The following is a 24875-nucleotide window of genomic DNA, read 5'->3' as shown; positions in this document are numbered from 1 at the left end:
CAATTCGGGTTATGTTCACTTCAAAGGTGCGATCATGTTGAAAGGACCATGCGTACGCAACCAACGCAAAGGATAATTGACTGGCTATTAAGCAAATATCCGGTGGCTTTAGCCTGCTGCCGTTGCCAAATCATGGCGCTTGGATCGCGGTGGCGCACACCCCCCCCGGTTTGCTGTAGCATGTGACGCTAAGAAACGGCACGCGACGCACATGCAACGCTGACATGGAACACCCAATAGGGTAGCAAGTCACACCGATGCAGTGGGAGCGGCCAGACTATAGAAAGCCGGATTCCGACAGTAATCTACGGATAAATAGGGAACCAGAGTTAGTCTTCAATCAACCAATCCTTGGAAAGTAAAAAGAAGCAAACGAGAAAAAAAAATAAGAAAAAGAAAAAAAAAGAAAGAAAATCCTCGAGATGTCAATCGCGGGTATCATTGGGGAATTTCAACGCCGGAGGTGCAGAAAACAAAAAAGGAAAAGAGACAGAAAACCAGAAAGACAAGCCGACCTGATCATCGCGATGCGATAACGATGCTCGCGATGGCCATAGTACTATGACTTCTTAAGTCTCTACTCGATGCAGCAGCATACCTCGCTATTTTCTCATCCTCACGTTCTCTCGGCTCCACCTCCAAACTCCGATTGTACATATCATGGACGTCACCCGCCGCTTGAAGATTACTGAGTATGTAGTCCTGTAGTTCCGGGACTGGCTGAAGGAGATACGGGACATTTTGATACTGTTGAATGTCCCGAATGACTTCAGCAGTCTTGGCGCGTTTGTTGAAATTGATGAGCTCTGATGGCGTCAGAGACGGGATACCGTCTTCGATGAAAGTCAGGTCCGTTAGGTAAACGCCTGGTTGAAGTTTAGCCACTTGTCACTACAAAGCGCGTAACAATATGAGGGACTCGAGCTATTTCGTACCAAAGAAAGGGATGCAAGGGGGGTTTGCGAGATGCAGAGTTTCCCGATACTCGCCAAAGTTCTTCGTGCTGGCCATAAGTCTGCGCATTTGCTCCAGAATGGCGGACGTACGGCCACTAACTTGAGACCAAGTCCGACCGAGTCGATGGATCGGCGCTGTCCCGAGAGCAGAGATAATGGATGTGAGCGTAGAGTAATTGTTGAGCGCGCGGCACCTCTGTGCGCAAAGTTAGCGATCTGCATGAATTGAAACAGGAGAAGGTGGGAGAAGGCGATCAGCATACATCTGCCACATTCACGAAATGCTTTATGACGACAACTCGCTTCTTGACATCTGACTGCGTGAGAATCATCTCCGCAACCCAATTCGTCAATTGGTTTGAATGGAGAATCAGAGCCTTCACATTCGTAGCAGGCTCTGGTTCGTCGGGGCCAACCTTCCTTTGCCAGGTCTTATTCAGACACTCAATGGGCCTGATTTTAGAGTAGAGGCGTGATTCAATAATGGTAAGCTGCCTGGCGAATTCTGTGGGATCAATGTCCAGGAATTTGAGCTTCTTCATGTTTTTAGGAAGAATGGGGGATGGAGCGGCGGTGGCCTGTGTAGGGACGAGGCGCTTTACTGTCGTATCTTGACCTTTAAGGCGCTGCTCGATAACTGCCATCAGTTGAGGCGAACCAGGTGTCTTTGTCGTCGCAATGGAATCCTTGGTAAAGGCGTGAACGCGAGCCAAAAGATTCATATGCGCCTCATCATTCGGCTCCATCCAGAAATGCTCAAACCAGCTTTTGAGGATATTAACGACTCGGAATCGGATAGGCTTTTGCTTCCTGTCTATCCACATCTGCATTTCATCTGGATTCAGTCCAAATGGAGGCTGGATGTTGAAGCGCTCGGCGAGCATTTCGAAGAGCTCCGACGCAGTCGTGAAGGATCGATATGTGAGGAGGAAAGTGTTATTGAATGAGGCGTCCAGTTTATCATGGCGAGTCAAGTGCTCCACCAAACCAGCCAATGTTCCACATTTCAAGGTGGGCACATCAGCCTTGGTATCGTAAAACACTTCCCCTTCGTGATCCATCTTCAAGAACCAAGGCGTCTCCTCCGGTTCCCGGACAGGCTCCCGAATAGGTTCCCGAGTGATAGCGACTGGTGGAGCTTGGCCGAAGAACCTCTGAGCCTTATCCATGTTGCGACGAACTTTTTCAGATGGCAGATCAACGGAATACGAGGATGGTATTCCAATCGTCTCTGTTGGGATTCTTGCCAGGGAATCACCGCGACTATGGATGCCCTTGTAAGCTTCCTTGTCGCCCTCCAGACGACTTTCACTCCTAAAGGTGGTAGAGGGCTCGGGAATCTGTTCGAGAAGAAGCGACAGGGAGAAACCAATCTGAGAGACAAAGTTCTCAAGCTGCCTGGCGATACTTCTCACGGCATTCAGACGGTCTTCAAGAGAATCTCCGCGAAGCTCTGCCCACTCATCGCCGAGGGGCGCGGAAACGGCCTGGCAGCTAATGACAAAATCTGCGATGGCATCGTAGGCTCGCTGCTTCTGTAGACTGAAATCGACCAACTGAGGGTTCTGGAAACTTGTTCCTAGTGGCGCGAGATTGATGGATTCAACAGCAGAAATCCAAGGTCGAAATTGTTCCACGACCTTGATTGCAGCTGCCACAACTGAATCACTAATTTCGCGTTGTTCCGCGTAAGTAACAATCTTCTTCTGGTTGAGTGTCAATCGCTCCTCTAGTCGCCGAATAGTCCCAACAAATGACCTTCTGAGAATGTCGATATGGTCCAGGAGGGAGGAGTCCAGAGGCACCGAGGGTTCGACGCGAGGATCAGCGCCATCCTGGTCCAGAAAAGATGTCGGGCCCGAATCATCTAGAGATACACCATTGTTTTGCCAGCCGCCTCCCGAAGAGCTTCCGACGACGAATCCAGGAACGATCCGCCGAATGTTTTCACCCCGCTGTTGTCTTGCAACTTCGACATAGCCGTAGACTCCTTGCATAACGCCATCCGCCTCATGCAAGCACTTGTTGACGGAATCCGGCCCTGGCCAATCGGCAGCTGCAACGTGGGACGAGAGGACGAGTTTCGAGAATTTAGACATCATTTCTCTGAAGTGGGGATAGAGTGGCTTGTTCTGCGAAATAATCGACGGGTTCCCAGAGTGATTGTCTGTGGTGTCCGAGCCAGCAGCAAGAAGCATGCGGAGGTGATCTGATATGTCTTCCGCCTTCCTCACATACTCGGAGCGATCTCCATTCAGCAGCGTCTGCCGATACACTTCGATAGCGTGACGCATATTGTCAACGAGCATCGGCCAAGTGACAGGAGCCGTGAGGCCGTCATCGACGAAGCGGGAAGGAGCTTGAGAAGAGACGGACGGTCTGTGAAAGTGAATGGCCGCGGACGCATTGCTACCGGCGGTGGTTGTCTTCTGCAGATCCCGACTGGATTGGTGCGAGATCTTGCCTTCATTGATCGATTTGGTGGCCGATGGAGGATGCAATGAGTCCAAGGAGGTAGCAGGAGATACACCATCGATATATGAGCGACGACGACGAGACATGGAATCGTGGGAGGCCAGCATTAGAGACTCTCCCTCCGCCTCAGATGCCGAGCCATCATAATCATCCTCGTCGCGCTCGAAACCGCGAGCCATCAATTCGGGTGGTGGTCGAGTCTGATCCGGCACGAAAAAGTTGTTTCGGTCGAAGGGTCCGCTTTCGTTCGCAGACGGATTCTCAAACGGCAATTCCATGGTGCTGTAGCCTGTGAGAGTGTTGAAGTAGAATAAACGGCCATCCGGGGTTGCTTGTGGGATCCAGAAGGCGGCTTCTTCCTGCTCCTTGGGGGCTGCTACGCCTTCGATAGGGAGTAGTGGTTGCGAATCGCGCGGGTTTCCAGCGGAGTCGACCTCATCTTCATCGTGCTCGTGCCCATGCTCTTCCTCATATTCGTCTTCACCGGCGGCCGATTCCGCGCTAATCTCGTCTTCGTCCCGAGCATGCACCACCTGATCCTCTAATTCGCTTGGATCTGTTATAATAGCGCAGTAGTTACTGGGGAACCAGCCCCGGACGCTGTTGTTGATGACGCCATCCCACCAGCCAGTCTCTAGTTGATTGAGAACCTGTATGATATCACCTCTGCGAAAACTGAGACTCGTGTGGTCGTCGGCATCGTAATCGTACATGGCCCGCACGAACAGTGCTGGCGCCGGCTCCGGGCTAGGCGTGTAGCGCCCATCGGTGGTAGATTTCATGGGGGATCTGTGCCGCTCCGGCGACCCCTTCTGCTGCACGGAGATACTGTTTCCACGGCTGCGACGTCGAGGACCTGATGTAATCGTGGACACCTGCTCGTCGGTGAACTCAAATGTAGTAGCGAAAGTCTGGGTTTTGGTCGCAAGTGCAGATTTGGTCTCGACAGCCAACGGCTCTGTCACCCGGGTTTCGTACATCGAGCTTCGAAGCAATTGAAGAATCTACAAGAAAGTAAAGAATTATGAACATCGGACGGATGCGTCGCCCTGCGATTAATGCTGGCGAGCTCAGACAAAGGCGTTGCTCATGACTAGACAGTGTAGATATCCGACAGATTCGATAGTAGCGAGCGGTGGTGGTGGGTGGTGGTAAAGGAGAGGGGCGGTAAACGGGAGATGGACTGTGGTGGATTGTTGGAGATGGGTGGCAGGGGGATATTCAATTATTGGTGGCAAGAGTCACTAACATAGACCAATACTAAAGGACTCGATAAGGAATGAATGCACTTGAGTGTCAGCCGATTAAAGGGATTGGTGGAAGTGTTTCATTCTCCTCTCTCCAGGAAAGGTGAGAAAAGAGGAAGAAAACAGTCAGTCAGTCAGATTGATCTGTCGAAAAGGAGGAGAATTTCCCAGAAGAGCACCTGAGCACCTCTGATAAGTGGTGGTGGCCTCCAGGTGGGTAAGAGGCAGGAGAGGGGGAAAAGCTACCTCGTCCTATGAGTGGATAAAGGCAGACTCAGTTGAGTGCCACGTTACAGTACTGTACTTCTCAGAAACCAAAATTACAATAGGGAACCAGAACAATGTGGATGGCCTGAGTATCTCAGTCTGTTCATTCTATTTCAGAGCGATAACTGATGACAATATTCATAAGAACGGATACTATTATAGATGGAAACAATTTAATGCATCCACGTCCTGGATGAGCAACCTAGGTATCTTCAAATCACAGGTTCCGGCCCATCCTTAAAATAATAATGTGCCTTGGTGATTTGCTTTTGATACCGTCCATGGTTTTCGTCGTGTAAGATACCAAAATGGCACCACCTGAACCACCCACTGCACTGGCCACTCCTAAGGTCAGAACAAGAGTACATATGCTCACTGATGCCCCTGTTGGCTGCTAGACAGACCTGTAAACATGGGCGTATGCCGTGGGGTGAGCTGTATATGATATCGTCGTTTTCAGTGTTTTGTATCTACGGTTCCTCGGGAAGTGCCTTCCTTTTGCCCTAATGGGGCTGACCTGGATGTTATTTAGGAGCTGTCGGGGCACGCTACGACATAGATAGGCTCGAATCTAATGAGTAAGCGGTCTTTAGACTCTATCTAGGAAGCCCCTCTCAGAGTCAGGCTATGGAGGTGCGGGCCCTTTCTGGGTCCATAGATTGATGGAATCAGTGGCTCGACTACTCGAGTCTCGACCATTGTGTGGACCGGTATTGTTTCCGTATTGTAAATCGCGCATTGAGTTATCAAGGTACCCGCGTCTTTAGGTAGGTAAGTAGGTACTCCGTAACGTACGGAGTACTCTGTACACCATACAGTATTATCCGTGGTATTTAGTGGAGAAAGCAATCTATACTGACAACTTGATCGCGTCGCAGTGAGATAATATTTCATGTTATTACATCTTTGCAAGGCTTCAATGATAAGTTTCTTAATACAGTGCTAGCGTTCGTCATCATCATCGTTAAGATGATCCTCGAATCTCGAGCGCCATCTGCTGATACGGAGTTACCTAATGTACTTTTTGAGCATGGCCCCCAATGTCCCATCAATGACCATGGCAATCGGCACACCTTCGTACAAATTACAGACATGTTTTCAAGCATATAGAGCTGTAAACTATCGCAGGATACGCGGATCTTCCGAATGATTTGCCTATTGAAACACATTTGATAGACTCTAAGTGGACCGGCTCTCTGATGGTTAAACAGTGACGGCAGGTCGCATGAAGCATCCAATGAAGCAAAAAGGCGCATCCCCCGTTGCTGTCTAATGTTCGGGTAAATACTGCTCTTGATTATCGCTTGTTCTTGACGGTCTTGTCTTCCGCAGTTCCTTGGTCCTCGGCGTCGTTTGCGTATGCTTGTGATTTATGCTAAACATTGAGTCAAGAGAACGGACAAACCGACAACTGCCATCATAGAAACAAACGAGCCTACATGCACATGAACAGGCCGGTTATGTTGTTCGAAGTTTATTCGTCTCTTCAGTAACATCGTGGTGGGACCGACTCCAATTATGTTCCCCAGATTTTTACCCCATACTGTCAGGGGTGTGTAAATAGCTGTTCATTGACTCCCCAACACCTACATTCAGCCTATCTATGGTTTTAATCCCGCAAGACCTACGAACCTGACCAGGAATGGATTTAGGAACGGAGAATCATAGAGAAGAAAAGGTCGGACCGGCCCGTCAAATAAAATAGATCCAAGGATTCCTGTAGGGCAAACAATAATATGCATTCCATTACCTTGAAACACCTGGCTTCAAGTGCTTCAAGTTCTTTTCTCGCTTCAGAACCCATGAGCAGCAAGGCCCCGATCAATGTGTACGACTGATTATGTCACTTGAGAGAGCCAGACTTCCCCCGGGTCTTGTTGACGGCTTCTTGACCTGCAGCGCTCACCATTACTTGCCACAATCCTCGGCTTGATAATGGCTGTCAAGTGAGCTACTCGACGGTAAAATCCTTTTTCATCTATAGATATATGACACGTGTGCTTCCAGGCGTACTCCGTACTGTACTGTAGTATGAGTCTTTCCAGCATCTATGATTTAGACTTCTTCTTTGGGTGCATTGACCTCGAGACGTCAGGTAAAGCTTGGACATCCACATCCTTTAAACCTTTTGCAGGCTCTTTGCTCGTGCGATGAAATCAACTACACTCCTCGGTAGACCTGTTTTCGATTTGATGTTCCTAGTCCGCAGAATTGACGCAGGCTGTCTTGTACGATACTTCCAGAATGAGTGCCTTGGTTACCTTCCTTCAGATCAGACCGCGCCCTCCGGCAGAGGTATGTATAATTCCTGCTCAGGTGAACTATAGGCTGCTGGTGCAGAGCAGCTTTGGTCTGATGCTTCTCTTAAGTATCTTGTTGCCCATCACTTTGATGCTAATTTAGAAGGAGATCCTGTAGAGTATCAGGTCGGACATATGGCGGAAGTGGCTGAGAAAAGACCAAGAACTGAGCAAGAAAGCCAGCCAGGCTTCTAACTGACGACTAACCCCTGACATTATCAAGCATAGCAGCTGGCTGTTTATGACTTTATCGCCCTATTGTACTTTTCCAATGAATGTCGTCATTAGGGTTCCTCATGTGAACTGATTTCCCGTGGCAGATGGCCACCAGAGGAGCAGAATTTTAGAAAGGTCCTATATCCATCGAATTTTCAATCAGAGTGAGATGAAGAGCCTTGCAGGTTCTAATTTCTGGGCCAGAAGTACATTAACTCAGATTCGTAGACTAATGTTAACCTCTGTTCGTTAGAATACTTTTGAGATCTGTTAAATGTTAATATATATTTCTGCCTCTTTGTCCGGTTAATTGTGTGTTCACTGCTTCTTGCTGTATTTATACCTCCTTGTATCCAAGACTAGTAAGCCATCCCTCTACCAGCCAGTATTAAGCGAAGTTCTGAGGCAATATCTATACGAAACCTCGGATTCTTGTCAGCTCCTTGATTGCATGATGGCATAAAAACAACTTTTGGTTGCATTAGCTTCAATCAATGGGCATTCTCCCAGTCATAAACGCTCTCTCAGACCGAAATGCGCCTTTCAGATAAACAATCCCAAGAACCAATCTGATCGAGACACACACATTGATCAGAACAAGAGCTACTGAACCATAAGTCATGTCTTTGGAAGGCGGCATATCAGGGCGCGGTTCGTGCTGCCAAAGGAGATCTACAGGGATAAAGCTCTTGCCGTCAAGAAGATATGTTTCTGTATGAAGAAATCCGCGGCTCCTTTTATTATAACCTAGTGTTCACTCGGCCAGACCTCTGGCAAAATGCTAATGGTCCACGAGCCAAGCAAGACGAAAGCCATGATGGAACTGCTAAGTCAGTAGAGATTGAGGACGCTCAAGCTTGAGGAGCCAAATCTGCTGTATCGACGACGTACTGAGACAATTTAATGACCACTACCTTCGCTCAAGAGGATGGATACCACGATTTCGATGCATCTATGACGGAAGGGCTTCGTCCAAGTCAATCTTCATGTCAACCCCTACGATGTACTCCAATCAACTGGTATGATATCTGCTCTCAATTTGAAAGTTTCCAGTGCAATTCAATGCTTCTAAAGATTGACTACTTCCATACTCCCCTTTAATACAGTGCGTTGAATGACAGCGTAATTGTCCCTAGGGCATTTAAGCATAGCGCAAGAGGGTGAAGATTAGGTAGAGTGGCTTGATCCCACTAAGTCGTCTATTTAGATAGGAGGGCTTCTCATATAGCCATGGCTGTCTACATTGACTTCTTCTCGTGTAATGATTCAATAGAGTATTATCCTCTTGCCCAAGTTGCAATTGGAGGGTTTCCCAGCACAATAGATCAGTTGCTGCACAATCAATCCTCTGACTCAGGAGTAGACAGACGGTCTGCGAATAAAGTCCGCTAAGTATGATGCTTCAATCAATGAATTTAGAAACATGGGCTAGCATGGAAGTAAGGTTTACGTTCTTGAGGTCTCATCCCCGGGAAGTACAGATCGATCCTGTGGATGTATACCATGTCAAAAATGGCGAAAACCTGATTGAGACAAGAGACATGGAAAGCAAGGAAGGCAAATCATATTGCAAACATCCCGCTCACCTGCTGCATCTTGCAATTGGACCAATATCCCGGGTTCCCATTTGTGGCTCTCAAAGTTTGTGTTTTGCGCATGCCGCCCACTGATTCGTTTCTTCTTTATGGGAGACGGTCGAATCTGTCAATGTAGAATCCGTGGTCGTCTGGCCTGGATGGGTACTTCGCACTGCTGTTCGTAATAAAACTCAAACCAGTGGCCACTTACGAGAGTCCAGAAGCCCAGAATTTTGGACCCCAAAAAGCAATATGTAGTCTAAACAACTAGACTATGTACTAGCTTAGCCAGGCCATCCTGTATCGACTTCTGCCCCTCCCCCTTTTTTCCAGTCATCCAACCAGCTGGGACAGCGGAAAGCGGATGCTAATCCGGTAAGCCACGCTGCTGTTGCAGAGTCAGACCTGAGACCTGGCTTCTTGAGTCTTCCAGAAGGCTTCTTAAATCCAATTAGATACGCTGCAGTGGGGGGGTGGTGGAGGGTTTTCTATCCTTCCATGCTTTTCATTGTCATGGTTTTTTGATTAAGGGAATCCGGCTTCTTGGTGCTGGGGTTTTACAGTGTCTGGGGACGGAAGCGCTAGCCTACCAGAGCTTACGATGGTCGTCAGTGACCGTATTCTGTATTCGTACTTCTGTCTCGGGTTTCTTCTCGATTTCCAGAAGAATATAGAATAATATGCATCATCCCGTCTGGAGGGGCGTAGGGTTTACATGTTGTTGGAGTACACCGTCGGTCAGACCTCGACTCTCAGCATGGACAAGATAGGCAGGTGAGAACCTTACAGCGGTGTCAGATGTTAATTGACTTCGGCGTCTACAATCATCTCTAATTTATGCCTTTGAGCGACTGAAACTACAGTCCTCTCACTAACCTACTCAGAGCCAGAAGAGGCGGTGACCACTCATCATGATCTCAACAAATGCATCTGTAGCCAATCCTGGCATTCTGCATCTAGGTGCAGGCGCAGGTACAGTCGATATGCGACACCGCCTGTTGGAGTTCAGGATAGCGTATACCTACATAGCGTTAATGAAAGATAGTCTAGATTAGCGTAAGTTTGTTACTGAACAAAAACTGGGATTTAATTTGGATGGATTTGTGAATATATCCTTGCAGCAGTAGTATCTGTATCTACGGGGCACTACTAAGCGAGACTCCACCTATGTGAATACAGTATGACTTGTGACCGCTTTAGGCATAGGTAGCCTGAACATCTGTATTCCCCTTCTAGTCAAATCCCACAATGCGACATCAAAAACACTGTAGACCTCCGATGGAGACTTTGAGTTGACATGTCGTTTGGATATCCATCTACCGCATCCAGTTGACAGTTGCGGCTCAGACACCCGCTACGGAAGAGTACCATGGAACAAACTCGCACCTACGGTACTGTTAAGATATTGACCGCAAATCTTGTACCAAGCCGGACCAGGCTGAATAGCAGACGCGATTTCTATAGTTCTTTGTGGACTTTGTAACAGTACGTTTAAGCCCCTCTCACCTTGAATGCATTCAAGAGCATAGGACAACCCGCTCCAGAACGAGCAAGCATCCCGGCCCCAGAGAATGATGAGCGAGTCATATCACGCACCGCAATCATGTTGGGCTTGAGATCGACTTCATTCGCTAATTCGGAAGGACTGCTGGACTCGAACCCTCGTTAAGCGAAAACACACAATGGAGATTGATCCACCTCTAAATTGAAAAGGAGAAATTTCAAGAAAGAATCAAAGACATCATGGCCAAAGAACGGTCTAGAACATGAGATTGTCCTGACTGTCTTAGGAAGTGCAAACACAAATCGAAAAGTCTATCTACCAGTTGATCAAGTCGAACTCAGCCAGTTGTACTCTGTGAGTGAAACTGGGCCGTGGAGATTATGTGTCTCGCTGTTGTCTACAAACCATCGAACGACCAAACTGTGCAGAGTAGAAGCAATCGAAACGAATAGCCATATGACAGCTGTTCATCTCCAACTCTGTCCCTATCAGGCTTCACCGACTCCAAAGTAACGGCTATTTCGGGAGGTTCCCGACAGAATTCAAAATAGCGGTACACTGGACAACAGAACAAAGACAGCAACGCGGCACGCAGAGTCGGGACATATCTAGTTTAGCTAAGACGACTTACGACGCTACAAATACCCACTACCTTTAGCTTGAGAAATGGGCCCCGGGGAAGCTATTCCTCGCTTCCTGCAACGGTACTCAGTGGAGAACAAATGGGTTCATAAGTACTGGTAGTCAACAGACACGCGCAGTTATTGATTGATGAGGTGGATAGATCAACTACCGCTATCATTATTGTCATTTATGGAGGGGCATAGCATCCAGACATTCTACGGATTGGGACTTTGAAGCAGCACTTTCAAAGATCTATTCCAATCCCGAAATTCATATAGATTGGACGGAAATGGCTTGAAGTTTACGCAGAACCTATTGGGACTGTTGGTGTTTCAGATGTTAGAGTTGTCTGGAACAATAGTGCATTAGCTACAGAGTATCTGACTACAGGCTGCAGTCGTTTTGACCTCGCCCTTGAACTCTGATCCCAAGGAGTAGTCCTCACTCAAGCTGAGATTGAGACGGTCTCACCAGACTCAAGTTGAGCCTTCCGAAAGCCTTTCAAGAAATCGTCAGATTACTTTGACCTACGGGCTACGTTGGACCCGTTGAAGCCATCGCCTGTCTGCTGAAGAGCGGACTCGCCACTGATAGGATGTTGATATGGAACGGACCGCTGCATGGTGGTGCACAGTGGATCGGAAGGATCCCAGCCAACTAGGGAGTACAATTGCGAGCTACAAATTAGAGAGTAGAGTCCAGGTTCTCCTGCCAGGCCGTCTCCCTTTCCATGTGTCTTGCTGAAAAGCGTAAGCTCCGCGGCTCACCGCTCTCGTATTATCTGGCCAGACAAGTTCTAAGAGAGCGGTGAGAACAGATAAATCGTTTCCTGCAGGGTTGAGGATTGGGGAGGAAAGGATGACGCGCAGAACGACAGACTAAAGTCTTATTGAGGTGAAAGTATGCTGCATAACCGCATAATAGTAATCTCAGATAGAGGGTCTCACTAAGAATGATAATGATCTGTGCATCTTTCCCAAACCCTTAAATCCATGTCTATGATTGTTATTGCCAGGATCGAAAGACGCGCACTGAGATCTGAGACCCAGCCAGCAAGGTATGTAGATCGTAGTCGCGTTTTCCCCCAATAGGGTAGTAGATTATCAAAGCGGATCATGTGAGTTACCCTAGTAACTCCAGATTCTGGTGTATTACTCCATATGGACCTCTCTATTCCGTACTCCGTATTTGTGACTAAGACACAGCCCCACCAAGAATCTTCGGGATTTTACGGGAATCCCTTCCATCTCTGAGGGTTGTCTCTGACTTGCTTGTGACATGCGTCCAGTTGCAGTGACAACCGCATGGTGTTATTGATCTAAGAAGTCACATGATTGGTGTCCTGGTAGCGAGCCAATTCCAAACAGCTCCAGCTGTCCATCGTTGTATCCATGGTTCCTACCTGAGAACCCGTCGGACACCAAAGATCATGCGGGGTATGAGCCATAGCCCTCTATGGAGGGGCAAACAGAGGGGCAAACTGAACTTGCTGAAGATATGCGACTACAACGTCAAACATGGAAACAAAATAATAGGTGTCTGTCAGCTGCGTAATGTGTTTACACTTACGCGGTACGTCATAAGTATCGCTAGGGCGCCTCATTCTTTTGATGTGGAACCGGAATGAGAGCATGTCTCCGAGTGAGGCTGGTAAGCGCAGGCAGCCACAGTTTTCCAAGATCCATGCCGCCCCATGTCACTTTATGCAGAGGACAAGGATGATACGACAAGGTACAAGATTACGGAGCTGCCGCCTCTTGGGTTTAGGCGCAGCAAGCACCAGAATTAAACAATAAACAGTTTATGTAGCTGTGATGCAGACTTGGATCCTAATGGGGCTTTTTACCATTCGAGTCTTCACTATAAGGAGAAAAGCCCTATTTTGTGATTTGTAAGGCATGCTTGCATACTGGTAAGATTCTCACTGTCCAGACGTCTACAGGTTTCAAAAACAGAAAGATGTGTGGTTTGTTCTATATTCGTCCAGATTGAAGCTGCAATTTGCTTCGCTGTCTATCTAGTTTTGAGGCAGGTGACCACTGAACGGCTCCTAAATGAGTCGCCATGAAGAACTGTACAACACACCAGTTCTTAGACCTTGTGGTTGTGGGAGTAGAGGATATCCTGTGTGATTTGTAAACATCGTCAAGATATGATCTTTCAGCCACGAATTTCCCATTTGAGCGAAACCAGATCTATGTGTCAACCTCTAGGAAAATAGCTATAACGGCTCATGTCATAGGCGACTTCAAACCAAATACTCGATTTTCTATGATCTTTGTGAAGCGATATGACAGCTATGCGCTTGGTGGGATAATAGTACATACCAGCCTTACTGAGGCTTGATATTGTTCCTAATAATCATGGATGAGTACTGTTCGTCATAGTGACAGACAACGGGTCTCGAACGATAGAAGGCTCGATCAAACGACGATCAATAAACTAGATTTATTTATTTATTGAACTCTACCTTAGTATAAGCCACTAGTGCATCGATGTTGAGAAGGAGAAAGACACTTAAAATCTTGTGGGTTTACCCCATGTACCGAATGTTACCGAATGTCTGATGTCTTCATTACTTGAGGCTGGTTACACATCGTAACCATGGTTGCAAAGGAGGGGCAGAGCAAGTCAGACAATTAGCATCTTTTCCTCCCCCAAGACTTCCGTATCGTAATAGAGGGGAAGACGACGAGGACAGGAGGGAACCGAGGGGTAATCACTTGATTAATGAGTGGCGGGTTTTTTGGAGGGGTGTCTATTTCCCACTTTCAATCCGCAGTTGCAAACAATGAAGTGGTAGTCCAGAAAATAATAATGTTGGTAATAATAAGAACGGTAATAATAGTAATAATATAGAAATAATCAATTTGAGTGTGCAGCAACAACCAGTAATATTGTGAGAACTTTAGCTTGTTTGGAAGGAATCTTGGTGGAAATGAAAGGAACAAGACCGTGAATACTACTGATAGGGAGATGTGAGACCAGTTGCTTTGCTTTTTGTGGTTGTGGCATTCTGATGGTCGCTGAGGAATCCTCGGTAGGCCTAGGCTAAGGAGGCCGTGAAGAGGGGTGCCTTCGGCTTCCGGCTTTGTTTTCTGGAGGGGCTAAAGTGCGTGTGATTACTGCCTAGATGCCTAGGTTCCCGCGGAGGTTAGAGTAGTGTCGCTTATTAGTTACTCCATATTTACAACACTTTGGTGATGGATGCCGTAGGTCCCAATCAACTCCACGAAGCGTTATGAATTAAAAGTAGTTGAAAAAACCAGCTTCTCTTATCAGACTCTGACCACAATCAAGAGGACCATTTTATCAGGAGAGTAAATAATAGGATAGGTTCCCCGTAGATAAAGAGGTACATAACGATACCAAACAGAGGAGTATTGTTCTATGCAGCGATTTGTACCCCACCTGTACCATCATACCAGCAAAACAGCCCACATTGCGGTCAGACTCTCGATGAAGGAGATCGATCACTCTCCTCCATGGACCGAAATGAAGCAGCTAGATCGGTTTAGTCCACAGTGCAGCTACAGATCAATATTTACCTGATAGATAGATCTTGCATTTGCAGAAATAAGTCAAGGTATCATCAGGAAAGGGGCTGGACAGGGATGATCTATCCAGCTATTGTCAGATATGCACCATATCTACGTTATACCAATCGGATCGTTGGAAGAGGAACAGAATTGCTATTAGATAAGGAGAATGCTACTGGTCATGCTTGTAATTCCACCACCTTGCAAACAGTCAATACCAAGTTCATGTTAATGCAGCTGCCCAACACTCTGCTGTTCGATTTTTCAGCTATGCAGTTTCCACAACATTCACAGAGAGGTACAAGAAAAATCAAGAACGTAGCTCTGTGGTCACAATAATGGAGCCAAGATATGGAAGACGGGGATGATGATGATGTCTCTGATGATATGTGTGACAGTGGGTACAGAAATTGCTGTTGATAGCGTGGATGTTGTCTCTGTAAGCCAAGTCAAGCGAAAGCCCCGGTTGAACCGGGTTGACGGGATGGCACTTTAGCGCGTGATGGCCACTGTGGCTCACTCGGCTTTGGCCCCTTTGGGACAGATGATCCAGAGACGTGTCTCTTGAGAGACAGCTTCCCTGCCTGCAACATAGCGCGTCGGGGAAGTATTTCTGTATGTTTTTGTTTGTATTATTCAAGAACACATTACAGTAGTACTTGGCTTGGAGGACCTGGATGGACGTGTTAAGTCTAACCTAAAAGCGTATAGTTTGTCATACCGTTAGTCGGAATGGTATTTTCAAAATTTCTGATAGGCCGACACCGATTCTGGCAGTGGCAAAAGAAGTCCTAGTGCGTGGTTGTCCTGGCACTAGTACTCCATACTGAGTCTGCTCCGTGAATCCCGTTTGGAGCCCCTGCTTTGCTGTTTAGAGCCCTCGCTCGACTGGGCTACTGTAAGACCCGCCTCACTGTTGCGATCCAGCGATCGTCCGAGTCTCCCATCAGCTTCTTCTGCACACGACCTGGCAGCCCGTTTCCCACTCGCGCTTTCTTGGCCCCTCTACTCCGTACTCCGTATGGTGTACCTCTTCCCCTCCAACCAGTCAGTCTACCACCAGTCCACCACCCCTCGCTCGCTCCCTTTCAGAACCCAGACCCTCCTCCCAGAAAACTTTCCCACTCTTCTTTCTTCTACCTCTTCTCCGTAACTTGCTTATTTTCTCTCCCTCTTTTTTTCTCCTCATCCATTCAACATTCCCCCTCCCTCTCTTCCTTTTCCCTCTTACCTCCCCCTCCTCTGCCTCCTTTTCCCAAATCATTCAACATATCTTCTACCACGGTTGTGTGGATCAACCGTTTCTTTTCTTCTCTTATACTTCTCTATTATTGTCGAATCTCTCTCCGTCTTGCCGTTTCCCCCCCCCCCCTCTTGGTCCGCCTGTGGCTGGAACCCCTTCCGAAATCAACTTTCGCACAACCATCTACCCCCCCGCCCAAGGAATGATCAGACATCAAATCGATTTCTTGTCGTCAACCCGCCTACAGAACCGGAGCGAACTCACAAAAGGCACGATACCGCAATCTTCCTCGCCGCTTCTACTTTGCTGAGAAGAACTCGTGGTCCTGCTTTTCGGCTGCCCCGTCTCTTCCGACATGGCTCCAGCAGCATCCAACCAGGCCAACAACACGCCGGCCAAGAAGACTACCGTCCCAGAGAAGAAATACAAATGCCAATTCTGCAATCGTGCATTCAGCAGAAGTGAACATCGTAGTAGACATGAACGCTCACGTAAGTCAATTCCCTCCTGTTGACCTCGATGCGGGGAGGATCAAATTCACGACCAAACTTTGTCTTGAGCGTGGACTGATTTCTTGTCGCGCAGATACCAAAGAGAGACCCTTTAAATGTTTGAAATGCCGGAGTACATTCGTTCGTCGAGATCTTCTCCTCCGCCATGATCGTACTGTTCACGCCAAAGATGGTGGGATACCTCTTGTTGCTGAGGGACGGCGTCGTGGAGGCGCAGGTGTTCAGAAGTCCTCCCCTGCACCTGCTCCATCCAAACCCTCGATCACAATTGATCCTACTACATTAGAACAGCTTGAAGCAAGCAGTGACGGTATGGTCGACCTTGAAGCCGCAGCCATGTTGATGACAGATTTCCAACATAAGGCCGCAGCCGCCGCTACTGGTCAGGTCCACGATCGTGCCGAATCCGACCGCTCTTTTTCGCCCGGTCGGGGATCGTTAATGGAACCTTCCTCCGCATATCTGTCGGGCAACGCGACTCTTCCTCAAATGCCCTGGGATACATTGGTTTCTCCTGCCGACATGAAGCACCATATGATGAACCCTACATTCGTCAGCCAAGGCAATGCATCGGACTTGCGTCAGCTGCCAAACGTACTGGATCGAGGCGACACTCTGGCGCCTTCGCTCCACTCCCTTGTCAGCTCGCTTCCGATGTCCGGAAATTCCACACCTAACGCGCTCTCACCGTTCCCCTCAATGACAGGCCCTGTCAGTCCCGTAAACTACCGGAGGTCCCCTGGACCTAGCCAGGCTCTGACACTGCCCAAGGCCCCCCAGATCGCGAACGATATGGAGCGGAATATGATTGTGGAGCGCATCAGAAATGCCGACTCCTTGGGTGCGCTTCCCGAGACTTTCCAGCTTCCCTCGACTGCTGCTCTGAATAGGTACCTAACAACGTACTTCAACCTGTACCATCACCATCTACCATTCTTGCATCAGGAGTCGTTCAAGCCCACTATGGCTTCGCCTCCGCTCTTACTGGCCGTGCTTTCCATTGGTGCTCTGTACACGTTCGAGCGCGAACACGCATTCATGCTCCACGTCGGATCCAAGATGCTCGTGAACCAATTCTTGCAACACAAGGAGAATTTCGATTCGAGAAAATGTCCATTGTGGTCCATGCAAAGCACTCTGTTGAACATGATTTTTGAGAGCTGGAGTGGTGATCCCAAAGGTCTTGAGTGGACCTGCTCGATCAAGAGCTTGCTCGCCAACATGGTTGCTGGAAACCGTTATCAATTGAAGGTCAGAACGGAAGCTCGCGAGGGTCGTCAACCAACTAGAGACGAATGGATCGAGGACGAGTCCTGCCGTCGAACTTACTACGCCGTCTACATCTTCTTCGGCATGCTCACTCTGACATTCAACCACACCCCAGCAATGAGCTTCGACGAATTCGACAATCTCGAGCTGCCGTCCTCTGAGTCGATGTGGAACCTGGACGTCAATGACGACGAGGCCTGGCGTCGTAGCCTGTCCTCTGCCAGCACGCTTACCGTCCGGGAAGCTCACGACTGTCTTTTCCAGGGTGAACAGACGCGTTACAGTGCCTTTGCCACTCGTGTCTTGATTAATGCCCTTTTCTTGCAGGTGTGGAATCACAAGAGGACCTTTGAGGCTCTTCAGGATGTGGTCACTGAGTACAAACTCCGCCTTGCGCTGGAGACATGGGAGAGTTCTCTGGAAGTTTGCGAACCAGAGACGATCGTCGTGCCTCTGAGCACGCCTCAGAACGGACACCCGTTGATCTTCAACTCGATGGCTGTCTATCGTAACACGCGTGCTCGCCTAGAGGTTGACCTCAAGTCAATCCAGGAAGCCTTGCGCTACCATTCTTCCTACGAGGTTGCTGCTGCGATGACAGTGGCCCGTGAGAAGGTGAAGCGGTCTGGGGAGATGAACAAGGTGATCCAGTCATGTTTCGAGTGCATCGAGATTGCAGCAGTCCAAGGCATTAATTGGGTTGCCAAAACGTCGGCAACAAATTGGAGTGTCGAGCATCCGCTCTGCGGCTTGGATCTGATGGTCATCCTCAGTCTCTGGCTTTATCGCCTGGAACATGACGAAGAGCCGGCGACTGAGGCTGAGCTGGCGATCTACAACAAGGTCCGGAATCTGTTTGATGACGACGCCGTTGACGCTTTTGGTAAACTCAGCTCCACCGTGGCCCGTGTATGGGGTAACATCCTGGACGGCGTGGTAGTCTGGGGGTAAGTTGTTCTCTCTATTCGAAGGGTGTAAAGAGGGGATTGCTAACATCGTGTTTTAGAATCACCAAGCTCATGGGCGAATCGTTCAAACTTCATGCTCAAGCCTTGATCGGCTATGAAGACTCGTTGCGCGTTGCCAAGGATCAGCCGATTCACCCAATGCCGACCAAGACACTCGCTAGTGTCGGGACTGCCTACTAGTCTCGACAGTAACAGGTGGACTCATTCAGTGCGCTGACAGTATATCTTGCATATTGCGGTCTTCACTTCCTTTTTGCATTCCTCGTCTTTCATTGCGTATACTCTCATTACTGGGCACTCGTTCTACATCAATTTGGATACTGGCTGAATTTCGGAACTCGGGGTCGGGAAGGAATTCGCAGCAGGTGGGCGGCAAACGTGTCTTCTTCAACGACGGAATACGATGATCTGAACTGCCGCATAATGGTCCTTGCTGGTGATTCCCGACTGATATACTATTCTGTTGGTCTTTTTGTGCGTTTTCTGATTTTGATGTGCTTTTCTCCTCTCCTCAGTTGAGGTGTCTTTCTCTTGCATTTATCATGGTTCATCCTGTTGGTTTTGGCAAGAGCTCACAGGAGTCCGGTGTGGTCATTTTTTGCTTTTTGTTTCAATGGGTTGTTTGTCCCAGGCAACATCTCGACACCCGGCTGGTCCTGTGTGTTCTCCCTCTTAGCACTCGGTGGAGTTGTTGTTTTCGACATTTTCGTTTCGAAGAACCCTTAATTCCTAGTGCGCATCAGCATGTTTGTGGTCAATCTGCCGATTTGATTTGTCCCTGAACCATATTGATACCTTGTTCGTTATATACTTCATTGACCTCCTTTTTATTCTCCACTTTCTCTTCAAACACTCCTTCAAACCACTATTGATTCTTACTATTATACTTTCTATTCTTTTCACCACCCTTTTTTTTGCATTTTTTAATGCCTGCGCTGAGTTAGAATCGTTCTGAATCGTTATGTGTTTACGCTATCCCCGCAAGATTGTTGATGTCTTTTCGCGTCTCTCCTCTCTAAGTCGAGCCGTTCTTCATTTTTGCGCTTGCATGTTTGCGTCTGTGCATTTTTGGCTTTCTGCCTGCGTTAATGTTTATTTGTTTGTTGACTTGCTTGATCTTGGACATGCTCTATCGTCGTAGTACCCTGTACTATAGGTAATTTCCGTGCAAAAAGAAATACATCGTTTAGCGGGGATACCCTTGAGTCTGCGTAGCTGCCTATCTATCGTAAGAGTGGACAATCTTGATTTGACATGGAGAGGAGATTCTGAATGAAAATATACAGAAGAGCTGTCGATGAGTCAATCCATCATGTACAGACAGGGTCGACGAAACCCCGAGTCCAGCCGAGCGATCCCACGATCACCACAAAAAACCCCAGTGCAACGGCGACACTTCCGACACCATACACATACGCCTGTCGCCGTCGACTGAGCCCATTCAGCTCCGCCACCCAGGTACTCACCGTCGTCGCACAGCCACAGAAGCCATCCATGACGCCCTGGAGCACCTGACAACTCGTGAGGATCGCATACGGCGCCGAGCGCGCATCTGCCCCAATCACAGTCCCGACCCCGTCCACCCGCTGCAGATCAAAGCACATGGCCAGCACGATCGTGCCGAAGATATTCACGGTAAAAGTCCCCAGCGGGAACGCAGGCACGCGCGGGTTGAGGTAGACCGAAAGATAGTACCGCAGGAGACAGCCGAGCGGGGCGAAGACGATGGCGAAAACGGCGCGCCCGCGCCAGGTGTCTGGGGCATTGATGCTGCTGCCGGAGCGATCTGGTGGCCAGATAGCTAGGAAGACGGCGCCAAGCCAGCAGCCCCAGCCCAGCAGGACGAAGAGCGGGTCGATGACGCGGCGGGTGGGACGGAAGGGGAAGGATGGAGTGAAGCCGTCGAAGGCGAGGGCGAGGTGGGCGCCGCAGATGAGTGCTGAGAGGCTGAGGGCGACGGTGGTGAGGAGGACGGCGAGGAGGGCCATGAAGCTGTAACCGCCATTTCGGGAAGTGATTGATGAGACGGAGGGGTCGGGGAGGTCGTTTGTCAGGGCGAGGAAGACATCACGGATGAAGGAGGAGAATGAGGTGAAGCTGCCGCAGAAGCCGGTGGTGAGGCCGATGTAGAGCGGGATGGTCTTCTTGACCGATTTATGGTTCTGTGCGTATTGGCGCGCAGCGTCGCTGTCTTCGCTGGGGTTACGAGGGGGCGGTTGACTCCATTCTTCGCGGAAGAGATTCTTGTCTTCAAGGAAGAAACCCATCAGGAGGGAGCCGCCCACGTTGGGCCATAGGACGCCGGTTATGACGGGCGCGCCGGGATAGAAGGTGAGCGCTTGCAGGCCCAGCCTGGCCAGGGTACCGAAGATGGAGAAGAAGACGAGGTATGAAAGTGTGAAGAGGTGAGTGGCATGTTTAGAGTGTGGTTGTATGGTGGGAGTGTCCTTTGCGGGCGTAGGTTCGATGGGAGCCGAGGGAGGCTTTTCGGTGGTGGGAGGCAGCGCGCAACCGGTGGATGACCAGGACTGACGCTGAGGAGGGTCTGAAGAAGCAGGAGGTAGAGCAGTACTTTCAGAAAGACCAGCGGGCTGGTCTTGGGACGATTGCTGCGTGGGCATTTTGGTTATCATTTTTTCAAGGTCCTGACGAGACACGCCTAATGCCAAGAGAACTGAAGAGACTGGTGGGTCTGTTCTTATCAGAGAGAGACACTCCTTGGAGATGTCTGATAAGACCTCAAGATGTCATTGATCCATCTCGTTGGCATGTCAGCAGAGATATACTCTATAGAGAAGAGAAAATAACGAGGAATAAAGGACAGATGGAGAGGAGCGGATGAGGGGGGCTAAGCAGCTGTTTCTTCCTGCGGCATGCTTTACTGCAGCTCATTCAAACTCCGACAGCGATACAACTCATCAGCCCCTCTCTATCCCCCTCTTCATCCCTTCCTCGAATCCCTCCTCGTTATCTGCTTCACTTCTGCATCTCACAGTAACTAGTCACTTGAATCCAAGATGACGCTCCCCTCCAATGTCCATGTTTCCTCCCATCCCTGCCTCCAGGCCAAGCTCTCCCAGCTCCGGTCGCATTCCACCTCTCCTCGCGAGACTCGCAGCCTGGTGCATGATATTGCAACCATTTTAGGGGTTGAGGCCTTTGCTGCCGGGTTGAAGGCTGCCAGTGGGGGAAAGGTGGTTATTCTTCCTGATCAGGAGCTCCAATACCGTAAACCAATCTAATCTGACTCCCTACCACAGGACAAAACCCCGCTGGGCATTGAGTATGAGACGACGACAATTGACCCAGCTAACGTGGCCTTGGTGCCTATTCTCCGATCAGGATTGGGCATGATTGAGGGTATCCCTATGTTTTCTCTTGACCATAGGCGTACTGCGAACTGCTGCTGAACCATGCTCAAGCTATCAACGACCTCCTCCCGACCACCGTCCCCATCTACCATCTCGGCCTCTTCCGTGACAAGTTCACCCTCCAACCAGTCGAATACTACAATAACCTCCCGTTCCTGCGCCCCGACTCCCCTACCAATTCCACCGCTGCCACCCTCGCCATCTTGCTCGACCCCATCATCGCGACCGGCGCCACGGCCGAGGCCGCCATCCAGCTCCTCCGCGAATGGGGGGTGCAGCGGGTAATCATGCTCAGCGTTCTCGGCTCGAAGCCGGGGCTTCGTCGTGCGGCCGAGTGCTGGCCCGAGGGCGTAGAAGTATGGGTGGGTGCCGTCGACGAGCAGTGCGATGAGCGGGGGATGATTGTGCCTGGGGTGGGAGATATTGGAGACCGCTTGTTTCTTGCTATTGGCAAGTAGTAGGCGCAGTTGCAGGGTCCTAGCAGCGGTAATGACCGCATTCAGATGAAGTGGCGTCACATCGCATCAAAGCATGGTAGACAGACAGAAATATCCCATTTAAATTGACCATATGAGTACTTCCTACCATCAACGCCCCTCGTCATTGACCAACCAACCCGTAGACCTTCTTCCACCCATTATCCCATTTTTTTTCCCTTTTTTTTTGACAAACATAACATAAACTGCATCAAAATCATCACCGATACCCCTCATCTCATCTCCGTACCTCCAGCTCCTCCCGGCGCCCCAATGTCCCTCTGCATCTTCTCCCGCGGACCTCCCACCCGGAAGCGCTCGTACCGAAACGCCCGCTGCGCAAGCTCCCTCTGCCGATCCTTATCCCGCTGCTTGTCGCGGCGGTCCGCAGCTTCATGGATATTTATTAGCCAGAGTCTCTTCTGATTTGAAACACAAGCGTGGGGTTTAGAGTATGGAATGTGGGGAACGGTGGGTGGGATTGATGGCCATACCCCGCCAGAAATAGGTGTACACTGCCATAATTAGCAAACAGGCGACGATGAAACCGAACATGACGCCTAGCTCGTGACCGAGGGAGGGCATGGGTGTGTATGGAGGTGTGTTGTTTGGTGTGGACATTCTTTCGTTCTTCGATCTGAGGACCGACAACCTGATGGTTTGCTGTTCTGTGGGGGTTATAGAATATCGGATGGTTTTGGGCGCGATTGCGAAAAGAATCGATGGAAGAGAGCTGTCTGTGGAGGTTAGAGGAGAATAAGGCTGGCCGGCTGTCGATCTGCAGCTCAGCCTCTTTCTCGTATTTTGGATATGAAGCAAACAAAGAACCGGAAATACGTGGAATGATTGGACAAGATGTCAAGTGATATTAGCTATCATCATTGTAATCGTGCCTTGATGGCAGAATTAAGCAGTAGTAGTAGGTACATCATTGGTTGTCTTCCCACCTGCAATCAGCCATATCAATATCCATCAGGAGAGAGAAAAAAAAGGGAAAAGAATAGAAAAAAGAAAAAGAAAACGCCTTGGTTATAACCACAAGAAGAGCAATATAAGGTATCATGTACACGTTCCGCCAATAAGATCGGCAACCCAGTCTATATCAGTGAGGGTATGTCAATGCAGGTGAAAAGAAGAAAATATTGAGAAATCAACAACATAGGCCACGGATGTGCGCTTCGTTTTGAAGGAGGCTCCCGCAGGCCGCGGCGAATGTATGCGGCGCTGGTAGCAAACGAGCCAAACCAGACAGCTCAGATCCGGGAAAGAGAAGAAAACAAAACTCCGATAATGCAGGAGTGCTCATAATGTCCAGCGCAAAGCAGAGAAGTCGGCTGTATGTATAGAAGAAACCGGAATCGTGGATTCAGTCACCCAAGCATCACCGCCGCCAAGGCCGTGCAAGTTAACCCGATAGCCATACCGATCCAAGGTGTTTGCCCGAGTGTGCCTTCACTCCGTGCTCTCAGCGACTTGGTCGATCCAGATGATGCTTCCAATGAGCGCAGTTCGATAGATCCGTGGGCGGGTTCAGATGGTTGACCTTCAAAGACAGACATTGGTACCCTCTGTTTACTGGGGATGACTGCCACAACAGGGTAGTCCGGACTTGGAGTAATATCATTCCCGAACTGATCGTAGATCCGTGGGTCACTTTGCAGGTCTTCAATACTCGAGGGCGCAGTAAGTTCTGGCGAAGAAGCGGAGGGTAGGTTGTGTGCTGAGGGCGGGAGAGCAACGGCTTGCTTTTGCTCAGACTCGGCTGCCAGAGCCACAGACGGGATAAGACAGAGCACGATGTTGGATATCTTCATATTGATCGTGACTTGTAGTGGATTGGTTGAGCGGTACTAGGGTGTCGACGTTCGGTAAGCCTAGCGATAGTCGCTGCTCCTGACCCGCTGCTGATGCTGTTTTTAAAGGACGACAAGTTTACAGGACCGGTTGCGAGGTTGAATTGGTGATCGAGGTCGTTGTCGAGATTCACGCCTGTGCGAGTCGAGGTACACTATGTACTAAACAAGCGACTTGCGTCTCCTGAACGGTGCGATACCCGAGACAATGGGCAAGAAGAGACGACACTCAAGTGAATAGCAACAGATCCCAACGGACACGCACACACAAGGGGATTAGAACTTTGGAAGGCAAACCAGACAACAGAAGACGGACAAAGGGAAGAGAGAGAAGAGAATCAAGGAAACGCACGAAAACAAAGGAGCAGCAAGCAGTCGTCCAGGAGGCGGACTAGAAACGGGACTAAAACCGCTCAAGATGAAAAATGAGAGGTCCAGAACCACAATATCCGTCCACCTTTAATTAAAATCGAAATTA

General features: G+C 49.2%; 7 protein-coding genes across 7 annotated transcripts; 2 read left to right on the top strand and 5 right to left on the bottom strand.

Annotated features, from left to right (window-relative positions):
• Positions 1-519: 519 nt before the first annotated feature.
• On the bottom strand, positions 520-4896 carry AFUA_2G16240 (putative cell division control protein Cdc25; the record flags this gene model as incomplete). Its single annotated transcript, XM_750867.2, has 3 exons — positions 1220-4896; positions 936-1152; positions 520-866 (listed from the first exon to the last, which is right to left on the bottom strand). Exons 1-3 carry the CDS (start codon positions 4409-4411, stop codon positions 520-522), a joined length of 3756 nt encoding a protein of 1251 aa, XP_755960.1. The 5' UTR covers positions 4412-4896.
• An 11407-nt stretch (positions 4897-16303) lies between these two features.
• AFUA_2G16230 (C2H2-type zinc finger protein) lies at positions 16304-18877 on the top strand (the record flags this gene model as incomplete). The annotated part of the gene is made up of 3 exons (XM_750866.1): positions 16304-16439; positions 16534-18676; positions 18736-18877. 3 exons carry the CDS (start codon positions 16304-16306, stop codon positions 18875-18877), a joined length of 2421 nt encoding a protein of 806 aa, XP_755959.1.
• A 25-nt stretch (positions 18878-18902) lies between these two features.
• AFUA_2G16220 (uncharacterized protein) lies at positions 18903-19401 on the bottom strand (the record flags this gene model as incomplete). The annotated part of the gene is made up of 2 exons (XM_750865.1): positions 18903-19152; positions 19274-19401. The coding sequence occupies 2 exons, from the start codon at positions 19399-19401 to the stop codon at positions 18903-18905; spliced, it is 378 nt and encodes a 125-aa protein (XP_755958.1).
• Positions 19402-20007: 606 nt separating this feature from the next.
• AFUA_2G16210 (FluC/FEX family fluoride channel) lies at positions 20008-21318 on the bottom strand (the record flags this gene model as incomplete). Its single annotated transcript, XM_750864.1, has 1 exon — positions 20008-21318. One exon carries the CDS (start codon positions 21316-21318, stop codon positions 20008-20010), a length of 1311 nt encoding a protein of 436 aa, XP_755957.1.
• Positions 21319-21714: 396 nt separating this feature from the next.
• AFUA_2G16200 (uracil phosphoribosyltransferase) lies at positions 21715-22526 on the top strand (the record flags this gene model as incomplete). The annotated part of the gene is made up of 3 exons (XM_750863.1): positions 21715-21891; positions 21958-22057; positions 22120-22526. 3 exons carry the CDS (start codon positions 21715-21717, stop codon positions 22524-22526), a joined length of 684 nt encoding a protein of 227 aa, XP_755956.1.
• A 251-nt stretch (positions 22527-22777) lies between these two features.
• Positions 22778-23165, bottom strand: AFUA_2G16190 (uncharacterized protein; the record flags this gene model as incomplete). Its single annotated transcript, XM_750862.1, has 2 exons — positions 22778-22935; positions 23015-23165. 2 exons carry the CDS (start codon positions 23163-23165, stop codon positions 22778-22780), a joined length of 309 nt encoding a protein of 102 aa, XP_755955.1.
• A 225-nt stretch (positions 23166-23390) lies between these two features.
• AFUA_2G16180 (uncharacterized protein) lies at positions 23391-24849 on the bottom strand. Its single transcript, XM_077804231.1, has one exon. The coding sequence runs from the start codon at positions 24356-24358 to the stop codon at positions 23915-23917; it is 444 nt and encodes a 147-aa protein (XP_077659929.1). The 5' UTR covers positions 24359-24849; the 3' UTR covers positions 23391-23914.
• Between the last annotated feature and the right edge of the window lie 26 nt (positions 24850-24875).

This window comes from Aspergillus fumigatus, chromosome 2, assembly GCF_000002655.1.
Source record: "Aspergillus fumigatus Af293 chromosome 2, whole genome shotgun sequence".
NCBI classification, from domain to species: domain Eukaryota; kingdom Fungi; phylum Ascomycota; class Eurotiomycetes; order Eurotiales; family Aspergillaceae; genus Aspergillus; species Aspergillus fumigatus.
This window is presented reverse-complemented; position numbering and strand designations above follow the sequence as displayed.

Bases quoted from the DNA above. Each gene is read 5' to 3' on its own strand.
- AFUA_2G16180 (XM_077804231.1), bottom strand. From the start codon at position 24,358: ATGAAGATATCCAACATCGTGCTCTGTCTTATCCCGTCTGTGGCTCTG.